At 38.6% G+C, this 21,853-nt stretch overlaps 1 protein-coding gene across 2 annotated transcripts in view; it reads right to left on the bottom strand.

Annotated features, from left to right (window-relative positions):
• LOC309691880 (phosphatidylinositol 3-kinase regulatory subunit alpha-like) overlaps positions 1–19,552 on the bottom strand; it is a 42,257-nt gene extending 22,705 nt beyond the window's left edge. For both annotated transcript variants that reach the window (XM_082509906.1, XM_082509907.1), the window contains exons 1-4: positions 19,399–19,552; positions 19,227–19,282; positions 10,009–10,083; positions 7,334–7,408 (exon numbers count right to left, since the gene is read on the bottom strand). In XM_082509906.1, coding sequence (XP_082366032.1) covers positions 7,334–7,408; positions 10,009–10,083; positions 19,227–19,282; positions 19,399–19,418 — 226 coding nt within the window. In that variant the 5' untranslated portion in view covers positions 19,419–19,552. The remainder of the gene's footprint in view (positions 1–7,333; positions 7,409–10,008; positions 10,084–19,226; positions 19,283–19,398) is intronic.
• Between the last annotated feature and the right edge of the window lie 2,301 nt (positions 19,553–21,853).

The raw sequence follows: 21,853 nt of genomic DNA, 5'->3' as shown, positions 1-21,853 counted from the left end.
TTGACTTTGTAGCAATAGGCCCACCACTTGCAGGAGGCGCCAGGCCCCACAGGCAGTAGAGGTCGGGTGCAATGTGTGCCGGGCTGCGACCAGGAGCTGAGGCCCTGGCGGACCGACCGAGACTTCAACGCTCATTGGGCAACAACAATGAGACCTGGAGGGGCGTGATTGAGAGGAACGGGTTCAAGGATCTGACCCTGAGCGGGTTTTTATTCTTGGACTTCTGTGCAAACCACAGTTTGTCCGTAAGTCAAACCTCAGATACAGGAGGAAAAATGCAGTTTTCTTCCTGGCTGTGGAACACTGGATTGCCATGAGAGCAAACATGACTTTGTTGCCTATTCTTTGTCAATTTTTTTTTTTTTTAATAGGGCAGCAGGGTGTTGCAGTGGTTAGCATTGTTGCCTCATAGTAAAAAGGTCCTGGGTTTCAATCCACTATCTGGCCAAGGCCTTTCTGTATGTAGTTTGCATGCTCTCCCCATGTCTGGATGGGTTCGCTCTGATAGCTTTCTCCACAGTCCAAAGACATGCAGTTGGTGGGTTTAGGTTTATTGGTGGGGACCTGTCCAGGGTGCACCTTATATTTTGCCCTATACAGCTGGGCTGCTCTTGTTGACGATACAGCATTAAGGCTCAGGGGTAAAACGTATCTTTACAGCCTTTGTAGTACAAAATACAATTTGGGGCTCTATTAATAGTCACATCTTCATAACAAAGGCACTGTGGCTAATAATGAGATTTTTTCATAACTTAGCTCTTTGCTGAATGTTCAAAATGGTATTATAGTTTCTGCTTTTTGGACCCTGCTTCACAGAACTATGTAACAAATCTTTGTTGTACAGGCCATCCAAGAAGTTTGTTCTTTAGTTTTGTTTAGTGAAATTCTAGTACTTTATTATTCTTTTAGGTAATACCAATTAGTAGGCACGTATATCTGTGCCCCCTACAGTTTTTGTTGGTGCAGCTTGTGGAACAAACTTGCATTAGCTGATAACTTAGTACTCCACTCCATCATCCAAATATTGTCAATATGGTCTGTGAAACGCTAACATGGTGGTGGCCAAAAGTTAAACATTAAGGCTTCAAAATGTGGATTCCACAAGCCAACAGGTGATATTACATCAGCCACAGTGATTGCAGTATAGACAGTCTATACTTAAAGAAAAACACTCATTCATTATATTTCTTTATCTTTGCCTTGTATTTCTTCTGAGTGTGTAATTCAAAACCATGATTGAAAGAGAAAAATATTCCTGTGTGTGATGCTGAGGCACGGAGGAAGACAGTGTTTCCTTTCTTGTTTCCCTCCCACTCTCTCTCCATTGTTTCTCACATATACCACCCCTACGTGCCCTTCAGTATTCCATCCAAACCCTTCCTTTATGACTATTCACATGACCTCATACTCAGACGTCAACACAAATCTCCCCACAAGTTACCTTTTGATATATTTATATTCCATATAAATGCGGGCGATCGTGGCTCAAGAGTTGGGAATTTGTCTTGTAATCGGAAGGTTGCCGGTTCGAGCCCCGGCTTGGACAGTCTCGGTCGTTGTGTCCTTGGGCAAGACACTTCACCTACTGGTGGTGGTCAGAGGGCCCGGTGGCGCCAGTGTCCAGCAGCCTCGCCTCTGGCAGTGCGCCCCAGGGTGGCTGTGGCTACAATGTAGCTGCCATCACCAGTGTGTGAATGTATGGGTGGATGACTGGATATGTAAAGCGCTTTGGGGTCCTTAGGGACTAGTAAAGCGCTATATAAATACAGGCCATTTATAAACTCTGTCCACCTCTATTAGATCACATATCATACAGAACACAGTTATAGAGTGCATGCAATTTCTGTCATTCAGCCCCTTTATGCTTTAACATATATCTGGGTGTGCATGTCAGGGCTTTGTTATATATTTCTCTGCCTATATGTCAGCTTCTTTAATTCAATAATATGTGCATATCTTGGCCCAATGGTAATGGTCTAAAAAGGGTCAGGTTTCAGGTGTGTGCGCATGTATCTATACACATGTATCTGGCAAGCTGTGTAAAGTGTTTTGAGTGTTGCTCGGATAAATAACAAAAGTACTATATAAGAATCAGTCCATTTACTATGTTGTGTGGCTCAGCATCCAATGTCTTCAGTCTTTTTAAAACCTTTTGAAAGTATGATGTATTACCTAAGCCTATGTTTATAGCTGTGTGTGTGTGTGTGTGTGTGTTTAGTATTTCTTTTAAGACTTAGAAAGACAATAACATATAACATAAATGATGAAAAATACATAATAGTGATGTAGCATCATTAGTGCTAACCTCTTAGGATTCCAGGTAGCATAACTACTGAAACACCGAAATTAGTTCTGCATCAGTCCATAAAATACATTTCTAAATAGTTTTAGAATTATCTTCATTCAAGATTTACTTTGTAAATTATATTACTAATATATAAAATTAGAGGGAGTGCACTCGATTAACCATTATCTTAATATTCTTCTTGCTATTACAATAAAAATAATATTTTAACAATAATAATTCCATGTAAATGTGCCAGAGAGTGGACATGTGTTAGGGCAAAGTTCAGTTTTATATAAGCTTTATATAACATCACACCATACTGGTAAGAACTAATGAAATATCTGTTTTTGACCCACTATCATAAGCATAAATAACAAAAACTAAGAATAAATGTCTCATATCCTCCTGGCCAGCTACCTGCTTACCATGCTCCAACTGAGAGTGGAGTCTAGAGTGTAATTTTGTGAGCTCCCCTCCCCTTTCTCCCAAAATTAAAGTACAGAGCCAGAGCACTCCCTGGTGGTGCCAAAACTGAACTTCAAATACTACAATTTGGCCAAGTTTTGTCTTTTTTCCTGACTATCTACTTTGCCTGGTTTTGGAGCTGTGTTTTCTGATGATCCACTTGTTGCTTGCAGATGATTACAAATTAACCAACACAGCAAAAGGAAGAGCCCATTTAATTTTAGCAAGAGTCACTTTGTTTGAAAAGATAAGAAACATAATTTCAGTTTCAATTGAGTGCACAAGCTAAAACAAATGTTTGATGTTGCTATTTTAGTACACAAGAAGGCTTCACTTGTAATCTTATTTGTCTGCTAACCGAATAGCTTTTAGACAGTTACATATACAGTACAGTGAAAAAGCATTTGTGGCATATTTTAGCACATTTTGCACACACTTACATGACATCAAACACATTTTTATGTTAGATGAAGGTAGCCTCGATAAATAAAAAATATTTTTAAAATGATGATTTCATTTATCAAAAGAATAGGACTTTGCAAACCTCCATGGCCCCTGTGTAGTATGGGATGGTTTTTATTTTGTACTCTTCTACTCTACTTAAGCAGTCAAAGCACTTCATACAACATCCCTCATTCACACAAGCACTTTTTTCTATGCTTTTTCTATCTAACATTCACACTCTGATGAACAAATAGGGCAGCTACTTGGGGTTCAGCAAGGATATGTTGGCATACAGACTACAGCAGCCAGTGATCAAATCACCAACCTTCCAACTAGTAGATGATCTGCTCCACTGAGCTATAGTTAGCAGACAATTGCCCCTAAACCTAATAAAAGCCTTTATGTTCTTTTTTTGGTCGGCATAGGTTTTTGCCACAGAAGTCAAAGATGGATCACATTTTTGCTCAGTCTCTTCCTCTCTTTTTATCTCCCGGATTAGATGTGTTTCTACTCTGGAGTAATTTTGGTACTCCTGCCAATGCTTACCCATAATAAATTGCATTTTATATTTACTTAAGTTATATTTCTGTAACAATAACATTTGTTTGATGACCTGAAAGTGTGACAAATATGTAAAAACCAAAGAAATCTGGAAGGGGCAAAATGCTTTTTCATGTCATTGTACGTTTACCAGTTTGAATGCATTCAGGACAATTCTGAATAGAGCAACCATGTTTGTGCAGTTATTGCTACGAGGTGTGGAACAAGAAGAGAAAAGGGACCTGTGTGAAGTCAGTGTTAAGTGAAACAAAAGAGGTGCCTGTAAGTCAATAATTCAATAATTATCTGACCTGAAAGAACTGGTAATAGTGATAGAGTTTAAAAAACAGTTTTCGCCCATGCTGTTACAATATAGAGAAATCTAATCAATAAGAATAATTACTGGAACACCAGCTATTTATGTATACAGAATGGTAGATATACAATATATTATCAAGCAGTAAAAAGCACACTATTTTAACATTCTTTTATGCGATTCAAGCAAAGGTACCATCTGGAAGAAACCCATGCAAGGACATGTACTCCATTTAAAAAGGCCCCTGCTGTGATTGGAACCAGGAGCCTTCTTCCTGTGAGACAGGAGTGCTAACTACTGAACCACTGTGCCACAGTTTGTATATGCCCAGGATATTTTCTGGTTTGCACTTTGTTAGATCCCAGATACCCCTGGTCTGGACTGGCTCTCCATCCTTCGGGTCAGAGTCCCTTATTTAATTTGATTTAATTCTCCTGTTTGGCTGCCATGTTCCTGTGTGGACTTCGCATCTTCTCCTTGTATCTGCATGGATTTCCTCCCACGTTTAATAACTGCATGATAAATTAATTAATGACTTAATAATGTCAGAGTGTATCCAGGGTGTACCCTGTCTTCTTTCTATGACAGCTAGATTAGACTCCAGCCTAAGGACACAACATCAATACTTTAAAAGATACAACCCATGAGACAAGCTTTTGTACCCCTAAAGGCACAATAAAGTACTTAAAAGATAAAATAGGTATCTTTTTACCAACCATTGGGTCTGTGATAGAAGCGCTTGGAGGATCCCCAGTTATCGATAATTCAATTATTTCATTTCCCTCAGTTTAGTATTCCTACAACAGAATATTTAATGTGTGAACATCTTCCATGAAATTTTCCTTAAAATCAAAGATGTTGTTGTTGCTGTGAATCTAAATGCTAAATATCTACACTGTAAGTAGTTGGTGCAGATTAAAGCCATGTATTTACTGTTTACTCACACCACATGCGTGCAAGTGAGCTTTTCTGCATGACCAGAGCCTGTGAATATTACACTCACAGTGTTTGGATCACTGATCATGGACGTGTATTAGGCTACTCTGTGCTCATTGAACACAGGCAAGAAACGTCTGGTCATTTTTTTCTATTAGGAACTCTTAAGAAATACCCACAATCATCAGCAATGTTAAAATGGTACTAAATGCTATCAAGTGTAAAGGGCAGATTTTCCTTCTACAAAATAAATAAATGAATAGCTCCTTTGTGTTTGATGTTATAAAAGACAATACTCTAGAGCAGGTCATCAGCTAATTCGGTTGGTCAAGTATCCTTGAGCAAGATACTGAAACCCAAGTTGCTCTCTGATGTGTTCACCGATATGTGAATATAAGATAGAAACCACTGCAGTGTCGAAAAAGGTGCTAGTGTAAATGGCTGAATGAGGCACTTTTGACTTATTACAGTTTTGATTTATCAAAGGTCCTGTTTGACTTTTGCTTAATTAAAAAAGAACACAAAGGTGAGATTTGTATGCTTGAACTTTTACGTTTATTAACTTTAAATTTTAAATTTCCTCAGGTTTACAGTGTGCTGATAAGTTTCCATGACAGACAGGGAGTACAGCAGTAGTTACCATGCCGACACCAAGAGTCAAAAAATAAGTCATAGGTAGTGTCAGGATTTTATAAATACAAATACTGGTATTTATATTCTTAGTGTTCCGAACTTTCATGTTCATGTGTTTTGTTTTGTGCAGGTGATGCATCTTTTTATGTTAATTCAGCTGTGCCAGGGCCCTGCTCCGATTGGGGCGTGGATACACCGCCCCGACGTGACTGGTTCCAGCTGGAGGACCCGCCCATTAAAAGGAGGCTGGAGTGTTATGGCGGGAGAGGTCCTCGTGTTTCTCCTCATGACCCAGCAGTGTAACTGTGGCAGCCACTGGCTGCAGTGTGGCTTGAAAGTTGTGGAAGTGGAGTGGGTAGGGGTGAGCAGCCGTTTCTTTTGATCACCCGTTTTCTCCTGTTTTGAATTAGTTAAGGAGGTCAGACTCTGTCTTTATTTTTGACTTTGTTTTGGTAAGGTCAGGGGTGCGGGATTTGTGTAGATTTGTTTTTATTTATTACTTTGGCCTTGGCTCACCCTGAAGTGTTGACACTCCCGTTTTTGTTGTTCCTCTTTTTCACTTTATAAATAAATGGCATTATAAAGAACGGATTTGTTTCCTGTGGCTGCTTGGGTCTTGGGGGGGGGGGGAGCGAGTGCCTCACTCATGTTATTGCCTGGTCCTAGACGGGTCGTAACATTATTGATACTGATACTTAGTGATACTTTTATCAAGAGCACTGTCCCTTTTTAACATAATGGAAAATGTTTTAAGGGCTACCTTTGACACACTGGTTACAATAACCTTTTTCATGTCAACCTCATACTAATCAGCTGTTTGGTGACATGTTTCTGGTTCCAGCTGGTGATCACCACACATCACATCACCAAATATGATCAGCAGTTGTCAACTTGACACTGACATACTGGTAGTCAAGCCCATTCCCAGAGACAATAGTTAATTTTGGCCAAAGATGGGAGTAAGTTAGAGGATGCAAAGAGGCAATATGAGAATCTTTGCAGGTTCTGAGTGTTAGGGGTTTTCAGTTTTACATCATTATTGAACTTTGATTTTGATATTATTTATCATTTCTAGTTTTTTGGTTTCTTAGAGTTCTCTGTCTTATAGTTTATGTCTCTGTGTTCCATAGTTGCTCTGTCTCCCCTGTCAGCTGTGTCCCCTTGTCAAGTCCACGTCTCTGTGTTATGTTTCCTGTTTTACTTTAAAGGTTCGTGTCTCATGTTAATGTGTTTGGTTTTGCTTCCCATGTCTTAGCCCTGATTTGTCCCAGCTGTGTTTCCCCCCCCGTCTCCCATTCCCTGATTGCTCCCTCTGTGTATTTAAGCCCTGTGTTTTCTTTGATCTGTGTTGTGGTCTCCCTCATCCTATGCTGTCTGCCCTGCCTGCCTGCTCAAAGTGTCTGCACCTTGGGTCCACAGTTTCTGCCTGTACACAGCTCATGACACTGAGATGTAAAGAGAATGATCACTTTCATTGTGATATGATTTAAAATATTTCTATCATTTAGATATGAATGGTCAAGCAATATTTTCCTTAAATACTCAGACAAATCAGTCACATTCAGAGTCTGAGACTCAGCTCATTACCGCCTTATCTTGGACGTTTGATTGAACTGGCACCTCATAAAAAACCTTTCAGTAAATATTTACTGAATACATTATTATACATTATTTTTGCTCCAACATTTAACTTATTTTGAAGGGGTCCGTACCTGATTCTAGAGACTGGCGGAGCTCTACAGGTCCACTGGATGCTGGTGGGGCTTGGTACAGAGAATCATTAAGATCTGGACAGCACACACAAGCGGACGAAGAGGAACGAAGTCAGTCGAGAAATGACTGTGTCAGACAGAAAATATGATGTTCCTCTGGGCTAAGAAACAGTGATATACATTATATTATACAAATGATCAAGTCTGCTATTCAGGCTCCAGGCTAAATGTGGTGAATTGTGTTATATTTTTCATGCAGCCCTGTTGAATTATAAAATTCTTCACCTGCTGCCCTCAGAAGACAGAACCATACCACACATATTTATTATTTCTCATGTGGGAGAAGGTGGATTTATTTTTAAACAAGTGACGGAATGAAAAGATGGAGATTAATCTCACATCTCTAACCACAGAGCAGGAGTCAGGACATGGTTAGACTCATGAAAAGTAAAACCAGCCTGGCTCTCATTTGAAAATAAGGCTCGGAGCATATTTAAAGCTCACTAATCATCATGTTGGATTTGTAGCCCAGAAGCAGAAATGTACACATGCAGAAATGTACTCAGTGGTCACATGCTGAGTTATGAATTTGTGCAGCAGTGAGTCTTAGTTAGGTGTACATTTTGCAAAATGTGAACTCCTCTGTAAAAATTAGACTTATTAGACTTATTGTACTTTCTTCTTTATTTAATATATATAATTAAGAAAGAGCAATTACCATAATAATTATATATATATATATATATATATATATATATATATATATATATATATATATATATATATATATATATATATATTAGGGGTGCAACGATATTCGTATCGATATTGAACCGTTCGATACAGTGCTTTCGGTTCGGTACGCATATGTATCGAACAATACAACATTTGTAATTTATTTTATCAACTTTTCTTCCGACGATGCTGTCTGTGTTGAGCGCTCAGTGAATCTGCGTTCGACTACTCCGCCTAGGCTGCACTGTCGAGCGCAGATCCACTGAGCGCTCAACACAGACAGCATAGTCAGAAGGAAGAGCGCAGGGCAAGCTAGCAAGACACATGGACCTCCATCACCCTCATTCAGATCTGGCGTTTGGAATTATTTTGGTTTTCATGTGACGTATGACCCTGAAGGTAAGCGAGTCATGGACTAAAGTAAAACAGTATGTTGGATGTGCCATGCAATGCTCAATTACATGGGTGGGAACTAGTGTGTTAGCGCAGTTAGCTCGTTAACGTGTTGGCCGTCTAGCCCCACACACGGGGCGATCGGCGGTAGCTCGTTAACGGAGATTTGCCGTGTTGTGGCGTTAAGGTCATTTCAACGAGATTAACCTGAAAGCACTAGTGGGAACACAACGAATATGACTGCACATTTACGCCGACATCATCCTAGTGCAAAGACCAAAACAACAAGCATGCTACTAACGTTAGCCGAGTCATTTAGACAGCTGTTAGCACATGATTCTCCTTATGCTGCTGAGAATATAGCCCAGAAGAAGCGGATAGTATAGCTTTTATTTTGGAAAGAGACATTTCTCTGTAATAAACTCTCTTTTCCAAAGATGAGTGATTCCTCAATCAGATACAGGGCTTGCAATATCGCTAGCCCGACGTCCTGGAGCTAGCGATTTTTTTCAGTCGGGCTACCAAAATCTATCTCTGCCCTGCCCGTCGGGCTATTGTAGGAAGGAAAAATATATGTCAATGCTTTTGCATTCTTTCAGAAATGTAGCTGGGTAATTATGTCATTGGCATCGGTGAGCCACTGTCAATATGTGACATATTGAAATCGCGTTTGAATTTGCGCTTGTTTTTTGCTTTCACTTTGCAATCGTGCGAACTGTGTATAGAGAGCGACAGCACTGATCTGTGAGTGATGATAATTTGTGCACCAATTCCTCTGACATAGTCTTATTAATCGTTAGCTTACCTTGCAAACATGACAAGTGAAATCTCCCGCAGCAAGCTTAAACATGTGAGAGGTTGATTGCGCAGAGAATCGCTGAGCTTATGTGAGTGCGTGTGTAAAAGCAACAGGATATATATATTTTAGTTCTGCTGAGCCAAATAAGACAGGTCAGGGTGAAGAAGTGACAGCCAAAGAAAAGCTTACCACAAAACGGAAAAGTTATGACAAATCAGACTATAAGGCAAAAAGAAAGTGCAGCTTTATGGTTTCATGGACAAAAGAATTTCTGTGGCTGCAATATGACGAGCTATATAACCAGGGCTGCACATAAGTGGTCCGCAGGTGCGCATTTGCTGTCAAAATAAAAAACACGCAACTCAAAACTGTACTTTTGAGTTAAAATATATATTTATAATTTTAATAAATGACAAATTAAAAAGGCATGAACATTTTTTTTTGTATCGAAAAAATATCGAACCGTGACACCAAAGTATCGAACCGAACCGTGAATTTTGTGTATCGTTGCACCCTTACTGGATACAGACGCCCCAGGCAGGAATCGAACTTGCGATCCTCTGTTCGAAAGGCGTGTAGTCTAACCATATATATATATATATATATATATATATATATATATATATATATATATATATATATATATATATATATATATATATATAAATATCAAAATAATGATGGCATTGTGTGTAGTTACCTGGTAATAAATATACTTAGTACACAGTGCTGTTGCTTTTTCTCTCACCATGTTTCTCGACGGTCTCGATGAGTCTCCAAACAATCACAGGTGCTGCTTCAGAGAGAAGTTCTGCCTCCACACCTGAGACAGAGAAATAAAAGCCTTTATCATTGTTCTTGCCTGGAAACAATCAGACATCAACATAAGGATAATTTTAGTTCTACTTTTTCATTTGCATAGTGATTATAATTTGGAAAATAATTTACTACTGCCAAAAAACTGAAAAAAGAGAAAAACATTGTTATAAGACTACAACCAACATTTCTGAAGACTTGCTGAGCCCGACAACAAGAGGCATGGTTTTTCTTTTCAATTTCTGCAATCCACCCATCTAGACTGATGGATCCAAGTGCGTATGTGTGCTTTCATGTGTGTGCCCTCCAGGGAATGTGTACACACACACATACACAGAGAAACAAACACAGACAGCAGCATAAAGGCCTTGTAAATGTCAGTGATGAGTTCATACTTGGGTCAAAACTTCACATGCCACCGTGTGACACATACACACACACAGAAAAATAGCTGCTTCTTAAGGCACATAAATACATACATGTTAAGTTGTAGTCTTTTAGTGCTAGCATACAAAACACTAAAGAAAACTAAACACGTACACGACACATGAACATATCAATGTGTAGCTACAGCATAAATAGCTACAGCAGAGCGTATGCATGCACTGTACAGACAACCTCTGAGCATTTTTAAAAGGTTGGTTTATCATGCTGCACATATGCATGAAAAAGATGACTAACATTACTGAAGAAAGAGCAAGAAAACATGGTATCGTCTATAAACAGGGCTTCTTACTGAGATCTTGGTGAAGTAGAATTAAAACACTGAAGACGTGTTGGTACTCTAAAGCAGAGTATGAACAAATTAGCTTTAAGGAGCTGCTCTTATACTATCCATTATTATGCAGCCAATAAATCTTTCAACTAACTGAACATTCTTTTAAAATTATTGGCAACGTTTGAGGCATCCAGGGATGTGCTGGTAGAGCAGTCCACCTACAAATCGGATGATTAATGCATCGATTCTTCTGTGCGTGTGTCAGAGTATTTTTGTGCAAGATACTGAACCTCAAGTGCATCCACTGTGAGTGTTGAAAACACCAGTCCATTTTTTTTTCAAACACTTATTCCCACAGAGATCACCTAACTTGAAAATAAAACTATAGTTAATAATAGCAGCTTGCACAAATTTTTTGGGGAGTATGCTGTAGTATACTGTACATGGGTACAATACATTTAAAAAAAATCTTAATGGCTCCAAGTTCCCTTTGTATTGTTTTTATTCACCAGTTTGGTGAGTTTTTATTGGTCATTCACCAGATCTTTGTTAATGACGTGGTTTCTACAAATATTTCACCTTTACCGCACAAGAAAGGAAGCTATGGTTTCCTCCATGCTGTGTATAGAAAAGATGGAGGGAGCTTCTGGGTGTGAAAAGTGCAGCCAATGTAGACTTTCCTTAAGCCTGCAGTCTTTCTAATGGCTAGTGGGGGGCTCCTCTAATGGTTTACAGAAGTCAACGTGCATGGCCAGAAGTCTATGAACAAACCTATTTCAGCTTCTTTGATCTCAGTAAACAGAGCCCTGATGAGTTGTTGGTCTTAGTCACGAGTTTTGAGACTTCCTAAGTACAACATGATGTTAGTTTTTAGGAAGCCACCAACTAATGGGTTTGGAAAGAAACCTTTTATTTATTAAGGGTAATAAAAGTGGAATTAGAACTTATAGCATACAGATATAGTCTGTTATTTCACTACTTGAAATTTAAATATAGGTCACTGAAGCATTCCAAATGACAGGACCATGCGGATTTTATAAAATGATGGTAACTTTGTGTTTTATTTTATTTTCTCTATATCTAATATTTTAATGTGTAGCTAATGAAGTCAGGGTCATCCCATGGCTCGTCTCTACCACAACACTGCTAATATTCTGTTAATGTCTTTTCTCCTTTATTCCATCTTTACTTTGTTTTTTTTTGTGTACCCTCTCACTTTCTTTTTCCCAAGCTGCTCCTCAACTTGTCCCTATCCCTCCCTCTATTTCATCCTCTTAATAAACTTTTCCTTCACCTAACAATTCATACCTAGTTGCTCTCTTCTGCCCACATACTCTTTCTCACCATATCGTTTTAGCTTAGCAGTTCCCACCCTCCTTTGTTGTGATGGTCACACTTGTGTCCTATCATAGCACACACACAGCCAAGTATTGGTCACGCTGAATTAAATTACACCTGTAAATGACACTTGTCTTTTAATGATGTCAAACACACTTGCACAAAAAAATCATATTTAAAAACTTAACACACACTTAGTCACCATGTTTACAGGTTTACAGACCTGCTATTTCCTGCACTGATTATGTTTATGTGAGCGGCCAGTTGAGTGTATTATTTCAGATGTGTATGCATGTGTGGCTGTCAGTGTGAGCAATGACAAAGAATGCTGAGGAATTTCCGGAGATATCGGTCGTTAAATGCACAGTGCTTTCATTAATGTCACTGTCGAAATGTATTACAAAGACAATAGCTCAGCCAGAGGACAGGAGAGGAGAGGAGAGGACAATAGAGGAGAGGAGAGAAAAGAAAAGTGATAACAGAGGTAAAAAAAAAAAAGAGGAGATATGTAAAGAGCATGAGTAAAGAGAAAAATCAGAGCGAGATGGAAAAGAGGAGAAGAAGGGAGAAAGTAGAAGTAAGAAGAAGGTAAGAGGGGTCTCAATAGGAGGATGAGGGGAAAGTGAATAAGAAGAGAGCATTGGAAAAAACTGAATTCAACATGGATAAAAAGAGCAAAAAACAAAAGAGGGCAACCCCAAGAAGAGGAGAATCAGGGATTAAATAACAAACATAAGGACAAAAGCAAAGAGGACAAAAAGAGTGAATATATAATAAAGACAAGAGGACAGATCAGGGTGGATATTACACGGCGGGGATAGTGAGAGATGAGAGGAAAAATCAGAAGAGGACAAACAAGAAAGGAAAAAGTGAAGAACTGAAAAGTAAATGGACAAATGAAAACACAAAAGAGTAGAAAAAAGAAGAAAGGAAGAAGAACAGAAGAAAATGATAAAAGAAGAGGACAAAGAAGAAGAGACTGGTGGATGAAAATAAAGACAAAAGGAGAAGAGAGGAGAACAGTGAAGCTGACTCCATTCCTTCAGCTCTGCAGCAGATCACCCCACCCCCAGCCCCCATTAGACAGAGGGTAGGGTGCTACAAACAAAGACATACACAAACCTACAGACACACAGAGACACAGTTCAAAGTCAGATAAACAGATAGAGATGAACCCCAAGAGAAGATTAACGTGACTGTATGCACCAGTATAGTATGCACATCGTACAATGAGACAGAAAGACAGATGGAAGGGGAGACACACACGCACACACACACACACACGGTCTGTCCACAAAGATGTTCTCTCATTAAAACATTTTCCACCGTACTATACTGTATAAATCTGATACTATGGTACACACATACAGATGTGGTCATACCCTCAGAGCTACCAACAGCTGTGGTCCCGATCAGCAGTATCTGAAAATGATTTATTGATCGGTGAAGCTGGCATTATGAAGTAGGACCAGAATCACTATTTCGCGTTTACATTCAAATTTAGTATGCCCCCTCCCACCACCACCACCACACACACACACGCACACACACGCACACACACACACACACACACACACGTACAGATAGAAAATCTGATCAAGATAAGAGAGTGGAGTTATAGAGCAAGATGCTTATATATCAGAGAAGCTGTTCTGTGCCTGTGGGAGCTTCTGATAACTCATATACCAGGATTGGCTCTCTTGATGTATAATAAATCATGTTTAGGTCAAACACTTGCACGATGAGTATGAAATTCACTCATATTTGATGTTCACATCCCAATATGTTTACGTTTTCATCCTAAGTCCCTGTGCAACATCTCAGATCTTTGTCCCTCTCAGATGGAGGTGCTGTGTTCAGTTCTGCAATAATATACAGTGACACCAGGGGGCAGCTGACTCCAGACCTGACTGGACAGTCCTGTTCCTTTAATCGGAGCTACAGCAGAGGGAAGCCACATTTGGTTTGGAAAGGCTGTTTTGTTTCATCTCAGGAAGACAAGTTTAATGTACAGGGTGGCTGTGGTTACAATGTAGCTTGCCATCACCAGTGTGTGAATGTGTGTGTGAATGGGTGGATGACTGGATATGTAAAGCGCTTTGGGGTCCTTAGGGACTAGTAAAGCGCTATATAAATACAGGCCATTTACCATTCAATGTAAGTCTTCAGGTAAAACTCACATGAGATGAGGCAAACTATAATGTGCAATATGTGATCTACACAGCATGTGTACAGAAATAATGACACAGCATGTGGAAAATCCAGCAGAATGCAGGAGACCATAAAAAAGGGAAACACGCTGTAAAGGATAACAGATAATGCAACAAAGAAATATTTATACACACACAGCAATCCGTTAAATGAACACAGCTGGGAAAATGAGGCACAGGTGAATGCAATCAGGGAAAATGACAAATAGAAAGCAAAACTAAAGACAAGATGCAAGAAAGAAGCACTTATAGAGTGACAAATACCACAGACACATAGCATCTTGACATTAAGGAGTAGTGGGGAAGGCTATGGAATGAATTCAAAATATGAAACTCACAAATTATGACAATAGCCGCTGATAATATTCAATACATCTCCTCACATGTGCTGAATCTTAAATAGTACACAGGAAAGGGACTTGTCTTTAGCAATATTAACAGCTAAGCAAAGTGAAATATTCATCCTCTGTCTCCTCCTGACCAATCCACCATGGCAGCATGTTAGTCAGAGGAAACCTCCCCCCACCCCGGGGACTCAGCTAAACATGCTATGAGGTTAGCGTATGATGACTTATTATATGAGCATACTCAGAAAAACATTTATGCATATGCATACATTAGCATAAATGCATACAGACACCCTTATCGAGCAAACATAGCCATTGCATTTGCTTAAAAATGTAACTTTCAGAGTAAAGCTGTGTAGGGATAAACCAAACATTGATTTCAATTCATACATGCACAAACAGACACAAAGCTAAATGCTAAATGATGTCTCCCACGCAAACAAAGCTATTTGCAAGCCATTTGTCTTGCATTATGACCACATCCACAGGATGTTTAACATTGTAACATTTACATTAATATGTATCTTAAATGCACATTAAATCTGAATCTGTCTTCTGGTCTGCATATACAATTTTTGCCCGAGGACTTATTCATACTGTAATGTGCTGATGCTGTTTCAGTTTCCAGAACTTTGACTTACAAAATCTAATAAATGGAGGCTATAGATATCATTCTATGCTAAACGTCTGGGGAATCAGTGTCATAAATTCCAGAAAAATACTATAAAGCAGCACTTTAAGCACAAGCTTCTAGACTAGAAGAAGCCACATGGTAAAGAAATGCTAAAAGAATGCAGACAAGCCACTGTGTTTACCAGTTATTAAATCCTTCCTTCGTGATGTATCTACTTCCCCTCAAGGCAGCCGTAGTTTCAATTCATTTGAACAAAATGTATTTGTAGAAACTTAAATATCAAGTCTGTATTTTTTTTGTTGTTGTTGTCATCATTGCCCACACCGAAGTGTTTATAAAAACAAACACAGTTACATTCAGTATTTCCCTCCAGGCAACATTCCCAGTCCATTTTAGTCCTCCTAAGCATAACTTACATCCACATTTGGCTGGAGACTTTATCTGTTGTCTGTAAACTATTAACATGAAAGTGTACTATAGTTTCAAATATTGAATTTAATTTCAATAAAAGACATGAAATCATGATGTGATGTTTTGGAAATGGTTGGATGATCGATAAAGACACATTAACAGCTGGCCTGGAATGAATTGGAAAACGCCAGTGAAAATGGTGATGAGCACTGTCGTACTTTATACATATTTTTTTCATCAAGTGCCGACCTTTTCCTACCTAATTTAAATTAAGTTTACTACTACCACAAGTCTTTGTGTCTTGTCTGCTTTTTCTCTTCACATAAAGTTGACATGTTCCAACCCAGTCTCATTTAAGGACATCAAATTTTGAAAATTAGTGGCGTCTCACTGACATCCACAAGGTGTGAGGCATAGTGACACACATTTTAAACTGAACTCATTTACACAGACATTTATAAAATGTGTTAAATATGTGTGTGTGAATGACCAGATGAGAGGAAGCTTCTCTTAAACTGCAAGACTGTAATTGTGCTGTATTTCCCCCGTGGATTTCCCAATCCAGCAGGCACTTGGATAAAATCATTTTAGAGTGCCATGAAAGGCAAGTTGGACATGCAGATAATTAATCAGACAAAACTGTTTTGTCACAATTAAAGCTTCTATGTAGGAAAAGATGGTCTAGGTGTCTGTGTTTAGCACATTGAAACAATATAAATGGACTGGTTCTTATATAATACTTTTCTATTCAGACCATTAAAAGTTTGCTTACATATGCAGCAAATGGTAAATAGCAGCATTGTTTATAAATCTTTTTCCTTGTAGACTTTAGATTTTTGCATAATGAAAGTTCAAAATTCTGAGTATCCTTGAGTTAGAGTTGTTTTGGTGTGCATAATGCTGAAAATATCACTAATTAAATCCCTCTGCTATTTAATCTGTTTTTCCATTAATATTTCTTCTGCACAATGCAAAACTATAGAATGCTAATATTCCACTGGTAATTGGTTTGATTAAAAGTGAGCTAAAGATATCTTACACTGAACAGAGGACCCACAGAGAATCCCCTTTAATCCATCCTCCTCAATCTTGTCTTTCTCCTTCCTCTCATTTATCATCTTTGAAAAATCCACCACCCCCTGTTTCTCATCATCAGGTTAGTAGCATGTTGCCACCATCACACTGTGCTTGACAGGATTTCAGAAAAAAACATCCATTTTTAATGATAATTGTGTGGACATGCCACAGGTTTGCAGAAATTATCAATAGTCTGTGTTCTGTTGGGATCTTTGAAGTTGCTAATAAGATTTAGTCACACATGTCTACTATGAGGTTTAAGAAAATTGTTTTTGAATCATGGTTTGGGAAAAATCGATACTTTTGCAACAGGAAGTTTTCACACTGAAAAATCTGTCTCTCACTAATGCCTTACCATGGAGCATCAAGCTCCATTACCAAAGGACATATTATAAATAAATGAGTTTTATTATTAGTGGCATTAACAAAACAGCATTCACTGATATCTTCTGAGTAAAAAAAAGGTTTTGATCTTCAAAAACACAAATTACAGTCACAGAACAGAAAATGGTTCAAGCGAACCAAATTCAACACTTGGAACCAAATCCAAACCTTTGCTTAGCTAACAAACACTCATGATACAACTGGTTAAAATCCTTATTGGTCACTCGTTTAGTTGTTTTAAATTCATGAAAATCGAGAGGCTAAGCAAAGATGGCTGAATGGATACTGCAATGCCTGTGAATGTGAATTTTATGTTATATTTTAACTGACCTTTAGTTCAGCTTGATGGTTTTGTTTCCAATCTATTGTGGTTGTACAAAATATTATCTTATTATTATTATTATTATTATTATTATTATTATTATTATTATTATTATTCAGTAATAAGAAGCACATTTAAAAAAGCAACAGTAAGAAGTTTAACAGATAAGTCCGAATAGTCACCATTACATTTTTATGCAAATCAGAGACCGTTGAATACATAAGACGGAACACTAGTGTGTTGTGAGAAATTATTTCATTTCACTTAACTGGTCTTGAAGAGTAACTTCAAATTGAACATCATGCTTTTAATGCAACGACCAGTAGAGTACTTTCTCTTATGTCAGTGGGTGGTAATGGTTTCCACAATATGACCTGGTTAAAACATTAGAATTAGTGATAAGCGTAACAGGTAGCAGTGACTGTGATGGTCCGAGCGAGTGTCTGGTGGTTTTCCATCTGGAAACTGTGTTGTCCTGTGTCCACCCTTGTGGGTTCCTCACCAATAATCCATAGGCGGCTAATCAACTTAGCCACTAAGACCAGTACAGACCTTCACTTTTCGCCAGTTAGTCAGCTACCTTCTGGTGGTAACTAGGCCTCCATGTTCCTTGTTCCTTGTGATTATTCCTCATGCTTAACCTTGTCTTCTTGTGCCTCTAATTCTTCGTCACTCTCCTAAATATAATAATAACCACTGCAGCCAAGAAGAGTGCCTGACGAGCCCAGTTGTAAGTAAGCTATTAAGACTCGACTGTACACCGTGTTCGTGTTTTCCTCCGAAAACAATAAGTTCCGTTGGAGCAGCCTTTCAACGCCTCTCTTTGTCTCTCGCAAGAAAAGTTGACCCACACAACAAAGTAAAGCTATTTTTCGGCTACGAGCCCGACACGGAACCCGCCGTATTAGTCAGAGGTCCCTTTACTACGGGTTCGGAGCCGCGGACCTTCAGTAATAGTAATAAATCACACAGCAATAGTACATTCACGTTGTTGTAAAAAGCATGATAATATATTAAGTAATCCAAAGTATTCAGAATACGTTACTGTCATTGAGTAACGTAACGGAATACGTTACAGAATACATTTTGGGGCATGTATTCTGTATTCTGTAATGGAATACATTTTAAAAGTAACCTTCCCAACACTGGCCACCATGCTGCCATCTTATGTTTTAGGTTCCTGAAAGTAGCCACCCTTTTTGCTTTTTTGACAGTGCTGCAAACCTTTTGCCTTCTCTCACCTAAAATGGTTTTCACTTCACAGGTGTGTCTTGTAAGGGTTCATTTGTGGAATTTCTTGCCTTCTTTTTTTGAATTCTAAGTAAAGAGAAACAGCAGTCCACCATCACTTTCAAATTGCTAAAACTTTGAATGTGTCGGTAGTGGTATATGAATGGAAGATGAATACCATCAGCTGCATCTGCAATATTTTTCCAGAGACAAAAGTCTTATACATTCACCTTAGTTCCTCTGAGTGATGGTCACTGTCTTCAGATCACTCCTAAATGGCTTTCTTGTTAAGCCAACATATTGCTCCCCTCCTAGGCAGGGCCATTTCAATTAGCTAATGAGACCTGGAGTGCCAGGAGGCACTCTCAGCATATTTCTGATCTTCAAGGTTAGTGGTGGATGGAGGGAGAGGGAGCATGTGCTCTAATCTACAATTAAGGGGTAATTACATTCAGTTGCAACTACAGTGGTAAAATTACCTGGTGAAGTGATCTGCTGGGAGAAGTGACAGCTGGGAAAGATGGAGACTGATGCCCTGTGAACAGCGTTGGGTGTAAAGAGTTACAGTGTAATGTATTATATGCTGTGTGCCAAGCATTTACCGTGTTGGGACTACTGCCCATGGAAAACTCACCCTTTAGGTCCACATACCAATGGTTTCTGTCCCTCATACTGTGGCACCTGAGGTGGAGAGCAGCTTACCCCGTCTTGACTCTGCTATGCTGAAAGGTCACTTAAAGAACTCAGTCACTTTGCAGGTTTTAGGTTTTGTTGGGACATCTGTCAGAATCAAAGTGAGCCCTTGTACCCTGTGGATGTGAGCAGTGTCATTCTGTCATCTAACGTGGCTTGCAGGTATGCATTGTGGGTAGACTAAAGCAACTTAAATAATAATGCAGTGTTCAGTAAATTTTCCAATTAGGTGTAAAAGGGCACTAGTTGAGCCATCAGCATTTTGAAGCAAGTTTTGAAATGGTTACTTTTTTGTTAATGGTATCGTTCTTGATCATACTATATGCCTGCAAGCATTTATGAATATCTAATATAAGTGATAAATATAACACTGCTTATCTCAGTTCCTCATTTAGCCGTTTGCTGCTTCCCTACTGAGAGGACAATGACGCGTTTCCTTCGTCTACATGCTTTTCTTAATTTCATTTACTGGCCCATTGGCCAGCTAGAAGAAGCCTGAAAAAATAATCCACAGCTCAGCCTGGAGGAGTCCACAAGAACCCTGCTGAAACTCTTAACTGGTTGGAACTTAATGTAAGGTCTTCTTCCTTGGTGATTTGGCACTATATAAATTAAATTAAATTGAAAAATTGAATTGAAGGGAAGGTGTATATAAGGCAAGTCAGCGACAAACTGGTGAAGTTGTAATAGACTCCTGCTTCTCGGGGAAAGGAGCATTTCTTTTATAGAGAGTAGCAGTTTTCACGTATTTATTACATTTTTCACTGAACAATTTCAGTTTTACATATGTTGAATGGTACTTTAACAGAATTTCACAGATGTATAAATGATTTTGTATGTATGTATCTATGACAAACTGAATTTATCACTGAATTTCTTCCACTGACAACAGTATGACCTTTGAGCCAATCTCATGTTCTCACTATAGGAGACTGAGTGGAAATAGCATTTTCCTTCAGGGATCAATAGTCACATTATTACTCTGATATAACATGATGTTTATGTAATCCTCCTGCACTCATGCCATAAAATCTGAACGCAAGTTTTGAAAAGGTAAATCAATAAAGGTTTAACAGGTTACTGTTCTAAAGCACACCTGGGTGACATACTGTATGTGGTGTTTATTGTGTTTTTCATTTTATACACACACAGTCCCTGTGGAAGAATGAGCTAATTAGGTGTCAGATAGGTTTAGGTCTGTGCCGATGTATGTCTGTGGTCACCGTCAACCCCCTCCTACATTATGAGCAGCACAGCTGAGTCATCATATTTAGAATTCAAATACGGCTGAAAGACTTCTGTTATCACTTCTTTTTATTTTCATCTCCTATTTTCAACTCCTATTAACTATTGCGTTACTTTAAATAATGTTTAACCCTCTGGGGTCCAGGTTATAATTGGCCATTTTTAACTACTTTTGATTTTCCCTCCACATTTCACCTTTAAAAACTGTTTATTTGCCTTGTCTGGCATCATCCTTTTCAGCACAACCTCACGTGTCTGGATTTAAAGTTATGTTTTCATTTTGACATACTGTATTGACACAATTGATCTAAAATCAGACAAAAAAAATAAAATCTGAGTAAAAAAAGTTTTATTTTGTACTGTAACAACCACAAACATGTTTAATGAATCATATTTCATAACTTTAAATGCAAATATAAATTGTCAATTTTAAAATCATATGCACAAGTTTTGCAAACAACAAAGTTATATGCAGCCATTTACCTTTTACCCCTTTTTTAAAATAACCATTGCAAACTATTTACAGAACAATCAGCTGTTCTGCATTCAATAAGATGCCACACAAATTATTCGTGCCACTCCAAATATTTCTGTCCACTATAAAGGAGAACATCACAGCCTGATCCCTGCAGGTCTGACAGCGGCAGGTGTATCACTCCTGTTTCTACCTGGAGACAGCAGTCACCTCATTGTTCTGACACACAACACTGTCCACAACACTACACACTAACTACACAAGACAACACATTAACTACACACTTCAAACATGCTAAACGTCACAAATCTCTCACATCTCAAAACTCGCTCTCTCTCTTTTTCTGCTGTCTTTCTCTCTCTCTCTCCTAAAACGTCCCTCTCTTCTTAAACAACCAAATGTCATGTCTCCATATCATTTTTGATTCCACCAACATAAAAGGGCATTTTTTTAAGCCCTATCAATCACTCTCATAAGCAGAGACTGCTAGGTAGCGCTGTCCTTAGACAGTAAATGTGACGTAAAATGACAAGATGACCATCAATAAAGAGCACAATCATGATGTCCATCGAAACACATGATTTTTGAGAGTATTTTAATCACAATATAAATTCTCGATATAAGCAGACAAAAAAAAAAAGATATAAGTAGACAAACTGGAAATGTAGTCATGACATAAAGCTCTGTAGTTAA

The sequence above is a fragment of the Aulonocara stuartgranti genome (genome assembly GCF_965226115.1).
Source record: "Aulonocara stuartgranti genome assembly, chromosome: 17".
In the NCBI taxonomy this organism is placed as follows: domain Eukaryota; kingdom Metazoa; phylum Chordata; class Actinopteri; order Cichliformes; family Cichlidae; genus Aulonocara; species Aulonocara stuartgranti.
The sequence above is the reverse complement of the archived record's forward strand: the minus strand, read 5'-3'. Positions and strand labels throughout refer to the sequence as shown.